Below are 15456 nucleotides of genomic sequence, written 5' to 3'. Positions count from 1 at the left end.
TGGGGGCTGGTCCCAAGAAGCCCTGGTAGAGGGGTGGGAAAGGAAGGCCGGGAGGGGAAGAAAGCAAGGCCAGGTGTTACAGAGCAGGGACCACTCTTTACAGGGGGCTTGGCTTGGCCGCGCCCCATAGGAGAGCTGGGGAAACTACCTCAGAGCTGCCCCACCCACAGGGAGAGGACCTGGGCGTTTGGCCATCAACTTCCACCCATGATGAGGGCTCCCCTGGGTGTTAATTCCCCGGCACTTCCTCCCTGCCCTGCAAGTGGCATGACCCCACTCCTGCAGCCAGAGACCTCCTCAGGCTCAGGGCATTTAGGAGCTTTCAAGGGAAGTAACTGGACTCTCCCATAACAGTGAAGGCCAGCAGGATATGGGTTGGACACCAAACACCTGCTACGTTTCTTAAGTTGAAGAAGCCTGTCTCGTGGACTCATCCCAGCTGAAGTGTGCCGAGCGAAAGAAGCCAATCTCAAAGAGCTACATGTCATGTGATTCCATTTATATGGTTTTCTGGAAAAGTCAAAAGTCTAAGGACAGAAAATAGACCCTTGGTTGCCAAGGGCTGGGGAGGAGTGCGGGATGACTCCAGGGGGCTCCAGGGAACTCGCTGGGGTGATGAAGGTGCTCTTCATCTAGATGGTCGTGGTGGTTATAGGACAACGCATTTGTCAAAGTTCATAGGACTACGCATCCAAAAAGGGCAAGTTTTACCGTTTGTAAATTATATCTCTAAAACCTGTCTGTGATGCTCTTAAAAATGTTTGCATACTATTTGCTATTTCAAGAAAGTTTAATTCTCCCTTGAGGATGTAGGGACTTGGTTCTAAAACTAGAACAAGGCAGAAGTGATGTTGTGTGAGTCAGAGTCTAAGTCATGAAAGATCACGGCTTCCTGCTCTCTTATTCCCTCTTGGGTCACCCGCTGTGGGGAAACTAGATGCCAGGTCATCACAGCCTGAAGGAGACCCATGAGGAGAGCAGCTGAGGCCTTGGGCCACCAGCCATGTGAGGAGCCATCTTGGAAGTGGGTCCCCCAGCGCCCAGCAACCTGCTCCTTGGCCCACTGTTTGAAACCTCACAGGGAACCAACCCAGCTAAGTGGCTCTCAGTCCCTGACCCTCAGAAACTGAGTGAGACAAAATGATTGCTCCTGTTAAGCGGCTATGTTTTGGGTTCATCTGTTCTCCAGCAATAGATTACCATGACATGGACTTAAAATTTAATTCCTGTTTTCCAATAAAATTATCCATTCCTTTAGATAAATTTATGCTAAGAGACAGTTGGCGTGATATTGGTGTAAAGGTGAATGATCACTGTTTCTGGGTGGTGGAATCTGGGGGCCACTTTTCTTGTGTTTGTCCTTCTTTGTATTCTCGAATTGCTTCTTATAACGAACGTGTGTCAGTAAAGTAGGAAAGAAAAATAAGGACTCAGAGCCCAGAGTCAGTGCAGAGGCATCATTTGCTGGCTGCGGCACAGGGGGTGGGTCTACAAGAAGCAGGAGCACCACTTTTTCAGGCAGTTTGAGCTCTCCTGGGCCTCACGCTCGGTGGCACCAAAGCAGCAAATGAGCCATTTCTGGAACTCAGCTTCGTTCTTGTGCATCAAAAGGAACTGTCCCAACAGGATGTAGGCCTGCAGAGAGGAACACGGGAAACGTAGTCAGCTGTGCTCTTCCTCCCCCGGCAAATCAAAGGAGGGGGCACAGGTCAGATTCAAGGGAGAATGGCCATCCCAGAAACCCTGACCTGGGCAAAGGGGATTCAAAGACGGGCCCTGGGTGACATGTGAGGTCAAGTTAAATGTCCATCTCTCCAGGTGGCTTTGGGGCTCTTCCAGCCTGGGAGGAACCTGAACTTGACCTTCTCAACTTTAATGAGCACACGAATCACTTGGCATCCTATTAAAGGCAGACGCTGATTCAGTAATTCGGGTGAGGCTTGAGACTCTGCATTTCTAATGCTGGTCCAGGAACAACGTTTTGAGTAGCAAAAGCCTCGTGTACCTCTGATGCTCCCTTCAGGCCTCGGATCTAGTATTTCTTTCTTTGAAACACACACAGGAGTTAGAGGTGCTCCCCACCCCACCGCTTTCTCAGTGGGTCAAGCTAAGGGTCTCGAACCCTTGGCACTGTTGCCTTTGGGATAATTCTGTGTTTGGGTGCCTTCTGGGACGTTTACCAGCATCCCTGGGTTGTACCCAATAGATGCCAGCAGTGCACCCCACACCTTGAATTGTGACAATCACGCCCATCTCCAGACATGGCCAGGCGTCCCCCAGGGGACAGAATCTCCCTCAATTGAGAACCGTTGCACCTGGGACTGGCAGGTGACGGGAACCTTAGCATCAATTTGTTTTTGCAAACCCGCTGTGTGACCCCAGGCAACTCACTTAACCTGAAGTGAGAACCTGCAGAACCTGGGTTTCAGTTTCTGCATCCTCTGAAAGCACGTCATCAGCCCCACCCCACCCCGCAAATCAGATTAAATGAAGTCAGTGTGAGACCAGTGGAGAAATGCAAATTCCGTTTTTGAGCTGGAAGACGTAGCCCTGTGGGAGGAGCAGACAAGGTACCAAGCATGCTGAACCTTGCCCCTCTTCCCCTTCCGAAGAGTCTCTGTGGATGAAAAACAGTCTGTCATACAGAGTGAAGTAAGTCAGAAAGAGAAAAACAAATACCATACGCTAACACATATATATGGAATCTAAAAAAAATGGTACTGATGAACCTAGTGGCAGGACAAGAATAAAGACAGACATAGAGAAGGGACTTGAGGACACAGACAGGGAAGGGGAAGATGGGACGAAGTGAGAGAGTAGCACTGACATATATACACTACCAAATGTAACATAGATGGCTAGTGGGAAGCTGCTGCATAACACAGGGAGATCAACTCAATGATTGGTGATGACCTGGAGGGGTGGGATAGGGAGGGTGGGAGGGAGGCTCAAGAGGGAGGGGATATGGGGATATATGTATAAATACAGCTGATTCACTTGGTTGTACAGGGGAAACTGGCACAACAGTGTAAAGCAATTATACTCCAACAAAGATCTGAAGGGGAAAAAAACACACACGTAATGATCAAGTGCCCCTCGAGTGTTCTCTGGTTTTCTGAGTCCTGGTGCCACAGCTTTTCATTCCTTTTGTGCTGTTTTATCACTGTTACTCACGAGGGGCAGGGGTCACATGGAGAAAGAGACATCTGAGACCACAGACTGGCCGGGCCACTGAATGGGGAAGGCCAGAGATGTGAGGCCATGTTCAGTGCCTGGCTCCCCAACCTTGAATGAATGGAAATCAGTGTCCAGAGCTTGAGTCCTGGGCCCCCTCCAGGAAAACCCACTGGCGTCTGTGTACTTCACTTACCCAAAACCAAGCAAACTTTCTCTTAACCAAAAGGAACATATTTTTAAAAAGACAAATTAAATAAAAGCTGAATTCCAGTTGTAAAATATACCCAAGCGTTGGAGTTTGGGTTTTTGGGTTTTTTAAAAATGTTTAGTCCAGATCCAGTTGTTGAAAAGAGACAAGAGCTAGGATTTCATGGTCATTGTAAACTGCTACTTTAAATCATCTTTTTTAGGAAGCAGTGTAATTGCTTAGAATGATCTCATTCTACTTCGTCAGCATCCTCATCTTTTCAGGGGTCATTTTATCGAGATGTTTTTTTAATTCAACATTTTAAAAAATGAATAGTTATTGAATGTTGATTGAGACTGTTGATGCAGTAGGTATGGGAGGTGCAGGATCAGGAAACACAGAGCTTCGTCCCCGGAGAGAGAACGTTGATGGTGATTAACAGTAAGTGACACTTTGGAGCATCATCAGTGGGCTCAGACCCCTGGCAAGGTCCTGCGTCGGATCCGGACGTGTGCCCTGTCCGTTCTCCAGATGGGTCCCTGAGAACCCCGCAGGTTAAGACTCCTGTTCTCCTCAGCCCCTTCCCAGCACGCCCCCCCACCCCGTCCTCGGCCTGGCCTGCACCTTTGTCATCCAGGCAGGGCATCAGCTGCTCCGGTAACCAGAGCCTCCACGTCCCTCCAAGCCCAGCAGCCAGGATGCCAGGGACCGCGCAGCTCGCAGCACCAGAGGCGAACTTTCCAGGAAAGCTGCGGGCGGGAGGGCCTGGTCTGCGGCCTCTGGAGCCAAGTGGCCGCTTGACGCTCCCTTCTGCCCTGTCTCTCCGGGAGTCAGCCGGCTTCTCCCTGCTCTCAGGGAAGCTGGAGGCGTGGGCTCCCGTCACGGCCCTGCTGGAAGGAAGCCCCCTGGGTTTCTCTGCAGCTCCAGAGAGTGAGCACCTAACCAGGGGGAAGAGAAGCCGCCCTCTGCCTCCTTGGGCCAAAGCTCACAAAAACCTGGCTGCAGGGAGAGTGACACAGATACCCTGATAGACAGTCCCTGCCTCCCGCCACCCTGGACAGGGATGTTCGCCCCTTCCCGAGGCAGGCTTTGTCCATGTGGCAGGATGGCGGGTGGAGGGAAGACTTCCCCTCAGCTCCACGTCCCAACCGTAAGCAGCCTCCTGTTGACCACGCCTGTTCCTTGCTGAATAGTAGCAATATTTGCGTCTGCGGTCCCCGGTGAGTGACCCATGCCACCACACAGGCCCAGTGTCAGAGCCCCACTTGGTTTCGGGCTGAGCTGCTGCCATCTTGAAATTCCTGGTGAATCTGAACAAGGGGCCACCCACCTTCATCCCACACCGGGCCCGCAGATTCGATCCTGGTCCACGTTCATGAAAAATCTCAGGGACTTCCTTGGTGGTCCCTGGTTAGGACTCCGCTTTTCCACGGCCGGGGGCACAGGTTCGATCCCTGGTCAGGGAACCAAGATCCCACATGCTGTGAGGAGCAGTCAAAAAAAAAAAATTTCCATCTCCACTATGACCCCTGGGCTTTCCAAACAGAGACGTGTAGTCTCGGCCCTCACTGTCCAGCTTATCCCCTGCCAGTTCCCCTCCCGCCAGCGCTTTACAGCATCACCAGGCGTTGTTGTGTGATGAACAGCTTTCTCTCTTTCTCTCACTGGACGTTTGCTCTTCAGCCTTCAGGGTCCCTGAGAGCCAACGGCAACCTCACACATCCAGTCTCTCTCAGTCTTTCCGGTTTAAAACCCCTCGTCTGAGGCGTGAATGCTCAGTCCACTGAGCCCTCTTTCTCCTGCCCGTCTCCCTAGGTCACACTTACACTAAAACATTGTTGAGCTGAAACTCAAATTTAACTGTGCGTGCTGTATTTTGCCTGGCAACCCACACAAGCTTCTGTGACTGACTCCTTGTCGGGCCCCGGCACCGGGCCGGGCGGGGGCGTCCCGGGCCCTACCACGCACCCCAGAGCCTGTCTGCCCAGGTTCAAATTCCGTCTCTCTCACCTCGAATGACTTTGAGTGATGCCCTTGACTGCTTTGTGCCTGTTTCCTTGTTGGTAAAAGAGAGATGAAATAGTATACTCGATGGGAATTTTTGGCGATTAAATGAAGGAAATACATGCAATGCACTCAGATCAGTGCCTGACATGGAACACACATGAGGAGCTGGTTCTATGAGCTGGGAGAGGCTCTGGGAGCAGGGGGGCACCCAGAACACTTGCTGCTGCCTCATCTTCCCAGTATCCATCAGAAGGAAGATTTAGGCTCATGGATATGACTTTATAGGGTCTTCGAAGAGCGCTGAGCCAAACCAGATTCTATGGGATGTGAAACTTACTTCCACGCTGTTGGAATAACCCCACAGGGCACTGCCCATGGCTCTGAATGTACTGAACCCCCCGGGTGGGGTTTTCATGGGGAGAGGAGGAGTACAAAAAAACCAGAACACTCCTTTCTTCAGAGAAGGTATGGAAGGACACCAAATGGAGCTGTGTCTCTAACAAGACGCCTATAAAAAATAACAGTTTGGATGTGACAGCAAGGGGTCCACTGGATACTCAGTGTTTAGAAAATGCAGCCTGTCTGGCTGGGGTGAGTGGGTGGAAGAAGGGCTTCCCCGAGGGGGTGGGCCATGAGTGGGCCCATGAAGGGGACAAAAGTCCATTTTGAGAGGGGTCTCAGGTCCACGGGAGGGTGGTCTCCATGTGCTTGTGGTTCATCAACAGTCTGATCTAGCGAGGGGGTGGGGGTTAGGGGGACAGAAGAATATAAGGCTAGACCAGGGTAGATATATTTTCCCTTTTTTGGTCATTCCTTTCACCTTTGCAGCCCTTCGGCCGTTAAATCTAGATCAGAGCTATCCAGTGAAAATCTAACGTGAGCCAGTATATGTGTAATTTTAGATTTTCTAGAAGCCACAGCAAAAGGGGGAAAGAAAGAGGTGAAATGAATTCAGTAATGTTTTATTTTCTCCCACATTTCTAAAATATCATCATTTCAACATGTAATCAACAAAAAAATTATTGATGAGATGCTTTCTATTTTTTTTTTGTTTGGTACTGAGTCTTTAACGTAACCATGTGTGTATTTTACGTTTACAGCGCATTGCGATTCAGACGGTGCTCAAACAGTACAAGTGGCCAGTGGCCACTGTGCTGGACAGCTGAGGTCTAGCTCATTAGGCCGAAGCTGTTGGCCCAGGAAAGGGCAGGCACGAAGTAACCCAGCCCAGAGAGAACACTGCCGCATTCTCAACTTTTGAGACTTGGGTGAATCCATAGGTTTGAAAGTTGGGACTGAAACTGAGCCAGAGAACTGTTCAAAACAGACAAAGCTCGGGGAAAGTGCAGAGGAATACAGGCCAACTCCGCCAAGCACCCCGTGTCTCTGTAGAAGAAATGAAAGTTTGACTTGTGTAGGGCAGGAATCGAGGAGAAATGACTCGATTTAAGGCTGGTGGGAGCTTGAGAAGGTGCCTCCACACCTGCCCTCATTCAGGACCACAACCCTAGAGGGATGGTCAACACCCCCAAATGCACCCTGGGCTCCCAGGGTGGGGTGGTGCCTCCCCTCCCTGGGCTCCAGCATCTGGTGTCTTGGGAGCTGCGAGTGAGGGGCCCAGGCAGGCAGGGCTGAGGGCAGCCTCACACGGCTGCATCCCAGCAGGTCCTCGGAAAGGCCAGCACCTACAGCACACGTGGCGGCCAAGGATACTGCCACGAGCCAGGGTGGAGCCTGAGGCGGTCTCTGCTCACAGCCTGGGGAGGGGGCTGTCACTGTGGAGCAGAGAAGCGACTCTGTAGGCCGTCACCATGGTGGATACCCGTCATCACACGTTTGTCCGAACCCACAGAATGTGCTACAGCAAGCATGAGCCCTGAGGTCAACTCTAGGCCTGGGAGATAACGTGTCAGTGTTCGTTCTCCCGTAACAAACCTACTGCCCCGGCAGGGACGCTGATAATAGGGAGGCTGTCGGGGGGCAGGGGTATAGGGAACCTCTTGGTACTTTCTGCTCAATTTTGCTGTGAACCTAAAAAATAAAGCCCATGGAAAGCACTGCAGGGGCCTGTGTTTTTGTTGCTACATCTGAGCTGGCTGTCCTGCCAGGATCTGCCAGCCCAGGACGCTCTGCTGGCCCTGCCCATGGACCCGGCCTCCCCAAGAAGCACCTGCTCATCTTATAGGTACAGCATTGGGGTCTCCTCCTGGATCCTCTTACAGCCCAGCCAGGCTCCAAGACTAAGCCCCCGCCCTGGCAGGGTGGCCTCGTGGCCCTGATCTTCTCGGGTGGTTTGTGACCATATAATCCATGGCTGTTCTTGTCCCCACTCAGGACCTTGATCAAGGCACTTCCCCCCTCCCCCCAGAGCCTCTGTCTCCTGGTTTGTAAAGTGGAGACTGTGACCTCTCACCTCATTCACAGGTGGATGAGGGGCTCAAAGCTAAGGAGGAAGGTGAACCCCCGACATCAGTGCCTGGAATCGTTGGCCCTGGAAAAGAGTAGGGCCTAGAAGTGGAGTGCTGGTGACAGCTAGCCAGGAGGCCGGGAGCACAGAGGAGCAGATCTCCAGGGACCTGGCCAGATCCTTCTTCCCTGTCGCCCTGACTCTGTGCAGGAAGTTGTCAGCTGCCTGAAAATTTTCCATTATGCAGTCATCCCTTTTTCTTTAATATGCCTGTCATTCTACCTATAGTCACTTGAAACAAGTTGGAAAAGGCAAAACTATAGGGACAGAAACAAATCAGTAGTTGCCAGGGGCTGAGGGTGGGAAACATGAAGGGTGAGGAGAACATTTGGCACGACGGGATTTTTCCAGGTCTTGATTGTAAAGTAGTGGCTACATGACCGCTTGCACCTGTCAAAACTTGCAGAACTGGGTACTAAAAAAGGTGAAATTTATCGTATGTAAATTAAAATACTTTTTGAATGATGAGCGTGGCTGAACGACAACAAAACCTTACACCTGTGGAGACATTAAACCAATGGTGGTAGAAGCCAGCACAGTGGTGACTTCTGGGAGTGGGGGGCGGCGCTGACCAGGTCTAAGAGACACAGGAGAACCATCTGGAATTGTAGAGGAGGCTGATCACCAGACACAGGTGGTGAGTCTCTGCATGTGCATCTGTGTAAAAACTCACTGAGCCAAACCTGTCACATCAGTGTGGACATGTTACACCACAATAGGAAAGTAAAAGGGACAATCACTTCTTCTAAAATATAATTTTTAATTTAAAACGTCTTCCCTCCTCAGACGTGCCTGCTTTGCTACCTGCTTGGGTGTGGTCCTCTCTGCTCTATCTGGGAGGAAAGAAGCAAATCTGCCTCACCATCTTCCTGACAATCCCAAATATTGGGTGTTAAATTGTGGTGGATTCGGGTGATATTCAGAATGTTTAACAGGTGGCGCAGGACAGTGTGTCCGTCAGAAAACCACAGGCCAGTCGCCCAGCTGCCCCCTGGACAGAGCTGTGCGCTGGGCAGATGCAAACCAACCTGACCATCAGCCAAGCACGTAGCCGTTCCCAGCCTCCCTGGGTGTCTCTGCAGCCTCTTCCCTCCCAGGGGTGCAGAGTGACTTTAAAGCTGAAGGGGACGAACAGCAGTAGCTCTGCTGGTGGCGCCTCTCTCGCTGAGCATGCGATGTTCCTGTGAATTCCCACCAGCTCACTTTCCCTGGGTTCTCTCTGGAAACGTCTCCCATCCTCTCCTAAGGTTCATGCGGCTTTATAACAGCACCATAGAAACAGTTGCATAGAAGAGAACTTTCCAATTCCGTTGGCCATCCTTGAGGCCGTTCTTGGACTGCCAGTGACATCTTAAAGCAACTCACTTCCTCGTACTCTGGTGTAGACACCAGGCTGCTATTACTCCACCTGCTATTGCCTGATAGGACAAGATACCCCCAAGTCTCTTCACGGGGGTGGGAAGAGCACCCAAACCGTCCATCCTGACAGCTCGGCACCAGACTCGGCAGCCGGCTTACTGCTGTTCACCCCTGGGTGTTTGAATACCAAGTGAATCGTGCACATTCTGAGCCACAGTGATTCGATTTGCCCATCATCTGTGGACCCTGGCAGCTGCCCAAGCATGCAGGGTCAGTAGGGCCGAAGCATGTGGCACCCAGCCAAGTGGCAGCTTTGCTCTCTTTCGGCCACTGGCAGGGACACGTGGCAGCGGCTGCCGTCTGGCAGGATTAGGGAAGACAGGTTGGGAGAGAAGTTGGAGAAACAAGGAAGGGGAATTACCTTGTTGAAACCTTTTGTGACCAGATTGATTGCAAGCTCACGGCTGATCCCGTCCACCCAGGCAACATCCTTTTCTCCGATGGGTTCAGAGAGGAAGGTTCTCAGCCGGAGAGACATGTGCTCCATGCTCTGCAACAGCAGTGGGGAGGGAGAGGGTTAGGAGGCTGCGGAAGCCCCTCGGCCTTCTGGGGGCGGGGGGCTGGGGCCGGCCCACAGATGGCGGGGGTCCTCCCACAGCCCAACGTTTACTGGGGACACGGCCCTGCTCTGAAGACTTTACATACCCATCCCCACCTGTGTGGATTAGGTGAGGACATTAGTGATGGTCTCAGATGAGCCCAATAAATCTCCTTGAAAAGGATGTGCTTGATGCTAAGAGCTCAGATGCATTCCTTGCCAAATTCCCACCCTAAGTGCCTAAAGATTTAAACAGCCTGCTTCTCTTAGCTAACGAACCTACCTTCTCCAACATCTTTTTTCATATTTTTATTTTCGCCTTTATCACACTGTGTAACAGCTCATTGTTTGGTTGCAAGAAACAGAAGACTCTGGCTCCAGTGTTAAAGAAGACATTATGTAAGTCAGAAGCCCAAGAGTGAGGGTGGGTCTGGTACCATCAGGATCATAGATCCTTTTCTCTGATTTCTTTCAACTTTTCCTCTCTGTGTTGGTTTCGGTTGGGGTTGGTTCCCCTCATGGTGGTGAAACAGCTGCACCTTCACTCATATCACCCCCTCCCCACCCTGCTGGCAACATCTTGACCCCAAAAGAAGAAGTTTCAAAAGAGAGAACATGTTTCTGAGGAGTTTGGAGCACAGCCTCATCTAGCCATACGCCCAGTCCTGGACCTGGGAGTGGAGTCAGCTTCCTTTAAGCCATGTGAACTGTGAGTTCAAGTACAGTTACCTGCACAAAATCAGGACTATTATCCAGAGGAGGGCAGGTGGGTGTGAAGGTGGTAACCTTAATGTCCCACTACAGTCCACCCCTTTGATGAACTAACATCAGTACACTCTCTTTCCCTTACGTAACCATGAGAAATACCCAAGCTTGGCTGAAATAGACTCACCCCTCCCCAAAAGGGTGGAGCCCTGTGATTCATCCAGTTACTGGATTCAGACTCAAGTTCATATTTTCTGGGAGAGGTGTCACACTCCCCATCATGTCTGGAAGTAGCTACTCACAGGATGGTAACCTAGGAACTAAATTCTGAAGTTCATCATCATTAACCCAGCCAGCAATGTTGGGGAAAAAACCAGGGTATCTGCCATCAGAATTTCCAGAAGGGGAATTCTCCACTTGGAGCAGGAGAGGATGGGAAACACACTCAGTTGCCATTGGTCGGTGGCACCTACAACGTTGAGGAAATACTGAGGTTTCCTTGCCCTGCTGGTAAAGCCAGCTTCTCCAGCAGATGAGACAGTGGTCCCCAGTTCTGGGTTTGGGTTGGTGTCCCTGTCCACTGTCTTGTTAATATCTGAGGGGCTTGGGGTTGATGCCTTCCAAGGACAGCCACTGTTGTAGCACCCCGCTTCTTGGGGACACAAGCTCAGGGATTGTCCTGAGGGATGCGCAGTCTCAGGCAACTAGCTGGCCACTTTCTTTGGCATCTCAGCCCCCTTAAGAATTTACTGGGTTTCTTCTGTTCGAGTCCATGGACTGGTGGTTGAGGTAGAGATCTTCACAGGTCTGTATCCATGATCTGTGCCCTGCCTGTGCCCTGCTCCTCAGACTGCGGGCATCTAACTACATCTCTGAGGTGGGGAGGCACCCCAGACTTGCCCCTTGCCCCAGTGCATCCCAGCTGCATCTTCGCATAAGACAGTTGTCCCCTTTATTAAGCATGACATCCTAGACAAGATGCTCGGGAGACATCTGGGAACTGGGGCAGTGCTTTTCTGGGGCCCCAGTCCTTTCTCTTGCTAAGTCACCTGACTTGTTGCCTGTGTTCTAACTTCAGCCAGAAAAGTCAGCTTTTCCAACCCAGCAGGACTTGCTCAGGCCATAGGCAGAAAGGCCCTCTCTCAGCAAAGCTGTATTTTCACCCCTCTCTACCCTCCAGTGGGCCACCTTCTCCCTGGATGTGAGTCTCCTAGGGTCTTTTTTTTTTTATTATAGATTTATTTATTTATTTATTTATTGGCTATGTTGTGCACAGGCTTTCTCTAGTTGCACTTCGTTGTGGTGCGTGGGCTACTCACTGCGGTGGCTTCTCTTGTTGCAGAGCCTGAGCTCTAGGTATGCGGGCTTCAGTAGTTGTGGCACGCTAGCTCAATAGTTGTGGCTTGCAGGCTCTAGAGCGCAGGCTCAGTAGTTGTGGCAGGTGGGCTTAGTTGCTCCGCGGTATGGGGGATCTTCTTGGACCAGGGATAGAACCTGTGTCCCCTGCATTGGCAGGCAGATTCTTAACCACTGCACCACCAGAGAAGGCCCTCTCCTAGGGTCTTAATGAGGATGCAGAGGTAGCCAGTGTCCTGAATATCCCATCAGATCTCCAGATGTCGTGTCTCCATACAGATCAGGCCTGTGTCCCAGGGTGAAGCGGGGCCACCAGAACTAGCCGTTTCGCTACACGAGGGTCACCATCCTCCTCATTTGAGTAAAGACACCCTCACTGCTCTCTGCATGGATGTCTCCTCTCAGCCAGTCCCCACTGGAGGTTTGCTACTTAGTTTATAATGTGAGCAACAGAAAGCCCAGTCCCCAGGGGTGTGCACTTGCGGAGGTTCACTAGCAGGTGCAACCAAGTCCCGAGGAGGGTCACACGCAGCCCGACCAAGGCTCCAGCCTGACTTCCCTGCGACGCTCTCGACTCTGCCTCCCTTTCTCCGTGGGCTCAGTCCTCAGCTCGACTCCTTTGTGGAAATAATCTGACTGCAGCAGGGCCTGCAAGCCACGCCCCCTCCCCAACGGAAAGCAGGTTTTCCCCCAGAAGCTGTGACTTCCTGCCTCCTCCAGTTCCAGTCATCATACGCCAGGCCGAAGACACTGACGACGGCCAGACACAGGTGTCTTCCCTCCGGTTCAGAAAGCAGGTTAGTGACCTGCAAAGCACACAGGCTGCAGGGGCAGGGGCGGGGCACACAATCGGGGTAGTGGCCGTGTTCCTGGGGGCGCCTACCTGGGTAGTGACCACCTTCCAGGGAGAGGTTAGGAGAGCAACCCAGCACCCTCCACGTACCCCCCAGCAGGTTGTGAGGCCCCCAAGGGCCGCAGTGCCTGGCGATGGCCTTTGCTCCCCACTCCAGCCCCAGCGCCAATACTGCACTGACATGCGGGAAACACTGGACCTCAACCACCGAAGCATCTTGACTTTCACAGCACTGGTCCCCCCGCCCGTTCCCACGCTCCCAACTCTCCTCCAGACCTTCCTGTGAAGCCCCTTTGTAAGCCTTCCTGCCCAGGAAACACTTTGGATGAAATTAAACTCTCCAAGAAGCGATGAATCCAAATGCACTGATTGTCAGGGTGTGGCGGGGGGTGGGGGTGGGGTGGGGGGAGGCTCCTAAGGAAAGCGGTCTCGGTGTGTTGGCTGATTCTTACCCGGCGCCCCTGACTCTGCAGGTCTCAGATCGACAGATGTGTGCGCTGTGAATACATTACTACACGAAGGGCACGGATCTCTCTCTTCAGCAGTTAAATTACGAGCATCTCTCTTAATCTGTGAAAGTGTGGTACCGCGTGAATCTGCAGGGCCCATGGCCTCGTGAGACGGTGAGGAGGGGTTGGTGGCCCAGCTCAGGGCCAGGCAGTAAGAGATCAGGATTTCTGAGCAGGAGGAAGAGCTCAACAGAGTGCTGGCCGGGTCATCCACTTTGCCCAGGGAAAATTCCACTCCCTATCCACACTGGCCATCTGTTAAGTTAAACATCTCTGCCTATTCAAAGAATACATGGAAGTACAACATTGATATCAAAACACCAGCAGCATCAGAGACAGCCAGTTATTAGCAACACCTCGTGTGTTTGCTTTTCTCACACACCTGCTCTCCCTTTGATCCATGAGACATTCTGGAGCACAAGCGGCGATTTTTACCCTCCTCAGGGCCCACCGAGGAAAGGTCTTTACGTTCATGAGGACACCTTGGTCTGTGACAGTGGGTCTCAGCTGGGGGCCAATTGTACCACCCCCCCAAACATGGGGCAATGTGTCTGAAGATACGCTGTCACAAGGCGGGGGGGAGTGCCACTGGCATCTGATGGGCAGAGGTTAGAGTTGCTGCCACACATCCTGTAATGCACGCAGCAGCTCTTCCACAGCAAAGAATTATCCTGCCCCAAACATCCAGAGCATCAAGGCAGAGGAACCCCGGGCTGCAAGGAACAGAGAACCCTGACTCAAACGGCCTTAAATAATAAATACATTTCTAATCTCAGATAACCAGAAATCCATCGGTGAAGTGGACACAGGATTTTGTCAATCAGTGGCTCCGTTTTTCAAAGACCAGGCTAGCTGCACCCAAGGTCCCAAGATGCCTACGGAATTTGCTCAGGTCCCATCCCAACATGAGAACTTCCAGAGGAAGGAGAGGCCACTTCTGCTTGGGTGTCCCCAGAACCTCGGCAGCAGAACGTCCCTTCCTTTCATTGGCCAGAACCAGGCCACTTGCCCAGCCCTACACCAGTGCCTGGCCAGGGGAGTGAGACCACGGGGGGGTGGGGGCGGCGGTGTGTGGAGGAGGTCAGCCCCCCAAGCATATGGCTGCTTGGAGAATGTTGGGGGCTCTAGGAAGTAGGAAGGGAGGAGGTGGGTGCCCGGTAGACAGATGACCTTGTCTGCTCCATCTTCTAAATCCTGGACTAACATTCAGTCCATCACAACTAGCGCTTCTCAAAAGCTCATGCACACACCAACCACACTGGGGTCTTGTTGAAAAATGCAGGTTCCGATGCAGCAGGTCAGGGGTGGACCGGGGACGCAGCATTTCTAATGAGTTCCTGGAAGATGCTGACACTCCCAGCCCACAGATCACACTTTGAGTAGCAAGGCATTACCTGATGCCACTTATTCTTTTCAGGTTATTTTATATTTCATTGTGGTAAAATACACATAGCATAAAATTGACCATCTTAACCATGTTTAAGTGTACAGTTCAGTAGTGTTAAGTATATTCACATTGTTGTGCGACTGATCTCCAGAGGTCTCTCAACTTGCAAAACTGAAACTCTTAAACCCATTAAATAACAAATCCTCATCCCCACTCCCCCAGCCCCACCCCAGCTCCTGGCAACCACCATTCTGCTTCCGTCTCTATGAATGTGACCGCTCTAGGTACCTCATATAAGTGGAATCATACAGTATTTGTCCTTCTTTTACTTAGTGTAACATTCTCCAGGTTCAATCATCTTGTACCATGTGTTAGAATTTCCTCTTTTGGGGACTTCCCTGGTGGCGCTGTGTTTAAGAATCCTCCTGCCAATGCAGGGGATACAGGTTCAATCCCTGGGCCAGGAAGATCCCACATGTTGCAGAGGAACTAAGCCCATGTGCCACAACTACTGAGCCTGCGGTCTAGGGCTCACGTGCCACAACTACTGAAGCCCGTGCGCCTAGAGCCTGTGCTCCGCAACCAGAGAAGCCACTGCAATGAAAAGCGTGCGCACCTCAATGAGGAGTAGTCCCTGCTCGCCTCACCGCAACTAGAAAAAGCCCACGCATAGCAACAAAGACCCAATGCAGCCAAAATAAAAAATAAATTAAAAAAAATAATAAAAGACATTTGGAAAAATAATAGTATTAAAAAAAGAATTTCTTCCTTTCTAAGGAAGCTCACCTTGTATATATATATATATATATCATATCTTGTTTATCCATTCATCCATCAAGGAGAACTTGGGT

The 15456-nt window shown here is 51.5% G+C and overlaps 1 protein-coding gene across 1 annotated transcript; it reads right to left on the bottom strand.

The window, feature by feature from the left end:
- Nucleotides 1-1488: 1488 nt before the first annotated feature.
- BANF2 (BANF family member 2) lies at nt 1489-9744 on the bottom strand. The gene is made up of 2 exons (XM_057703873.1): nt 9619-9744; nt 1489-1635 (listed from the first exon to the last, which is right to left on the bottom strand). Exons 1-2 carry the CDS (start codon nt 9742-9744, stop codon nt 1489-1491), a joined length of 273 nt encoding a protein of 90 aa, XP_057559856.1.
- Nucleotides 9745-15456: the final 5712 nt, after the last annotated feature.

The sequence above is a fragment of the Hippopotamus amphibius genome, chromosome 12 (assembly GCF_030028045.1).
Source record: "Hippopotamus amphibius kiboko isolate mHipAmp2 chromosome 12, mHipAmp2.hap2, whole genome shotgun sequence".
Taxonomy (NCBI): domain Eukaryota; kingdom Metazoa; phylum Chordata; class Mammalia; order Artiodactyla; family Hippopotamidae; genus Hippopotamus; species Hippopotamus amphibius.
Note: the sequence above shows the minus strand (reverse complement) of the source record. Positions and strands in the feature narration are given on the sequence as shown.

Bases quoted from the DNA above. Each gene is read 5' to 3' on its own strand.
- BANF2 (XM_057703873.1), bottom strand. From the start codon at position 9,744: ATGGAGCACATGTCTCTCCGGCTGAGAACCTTCCTCTCTGAACCCATC. The intron at 1,636-9,618 runs GTAATTCCCCTT...TCCTCTCTGCAG, and splicing joins TCACAAAAGGTTTCAACAAG to GCCTACATCCTGTTGGGACA.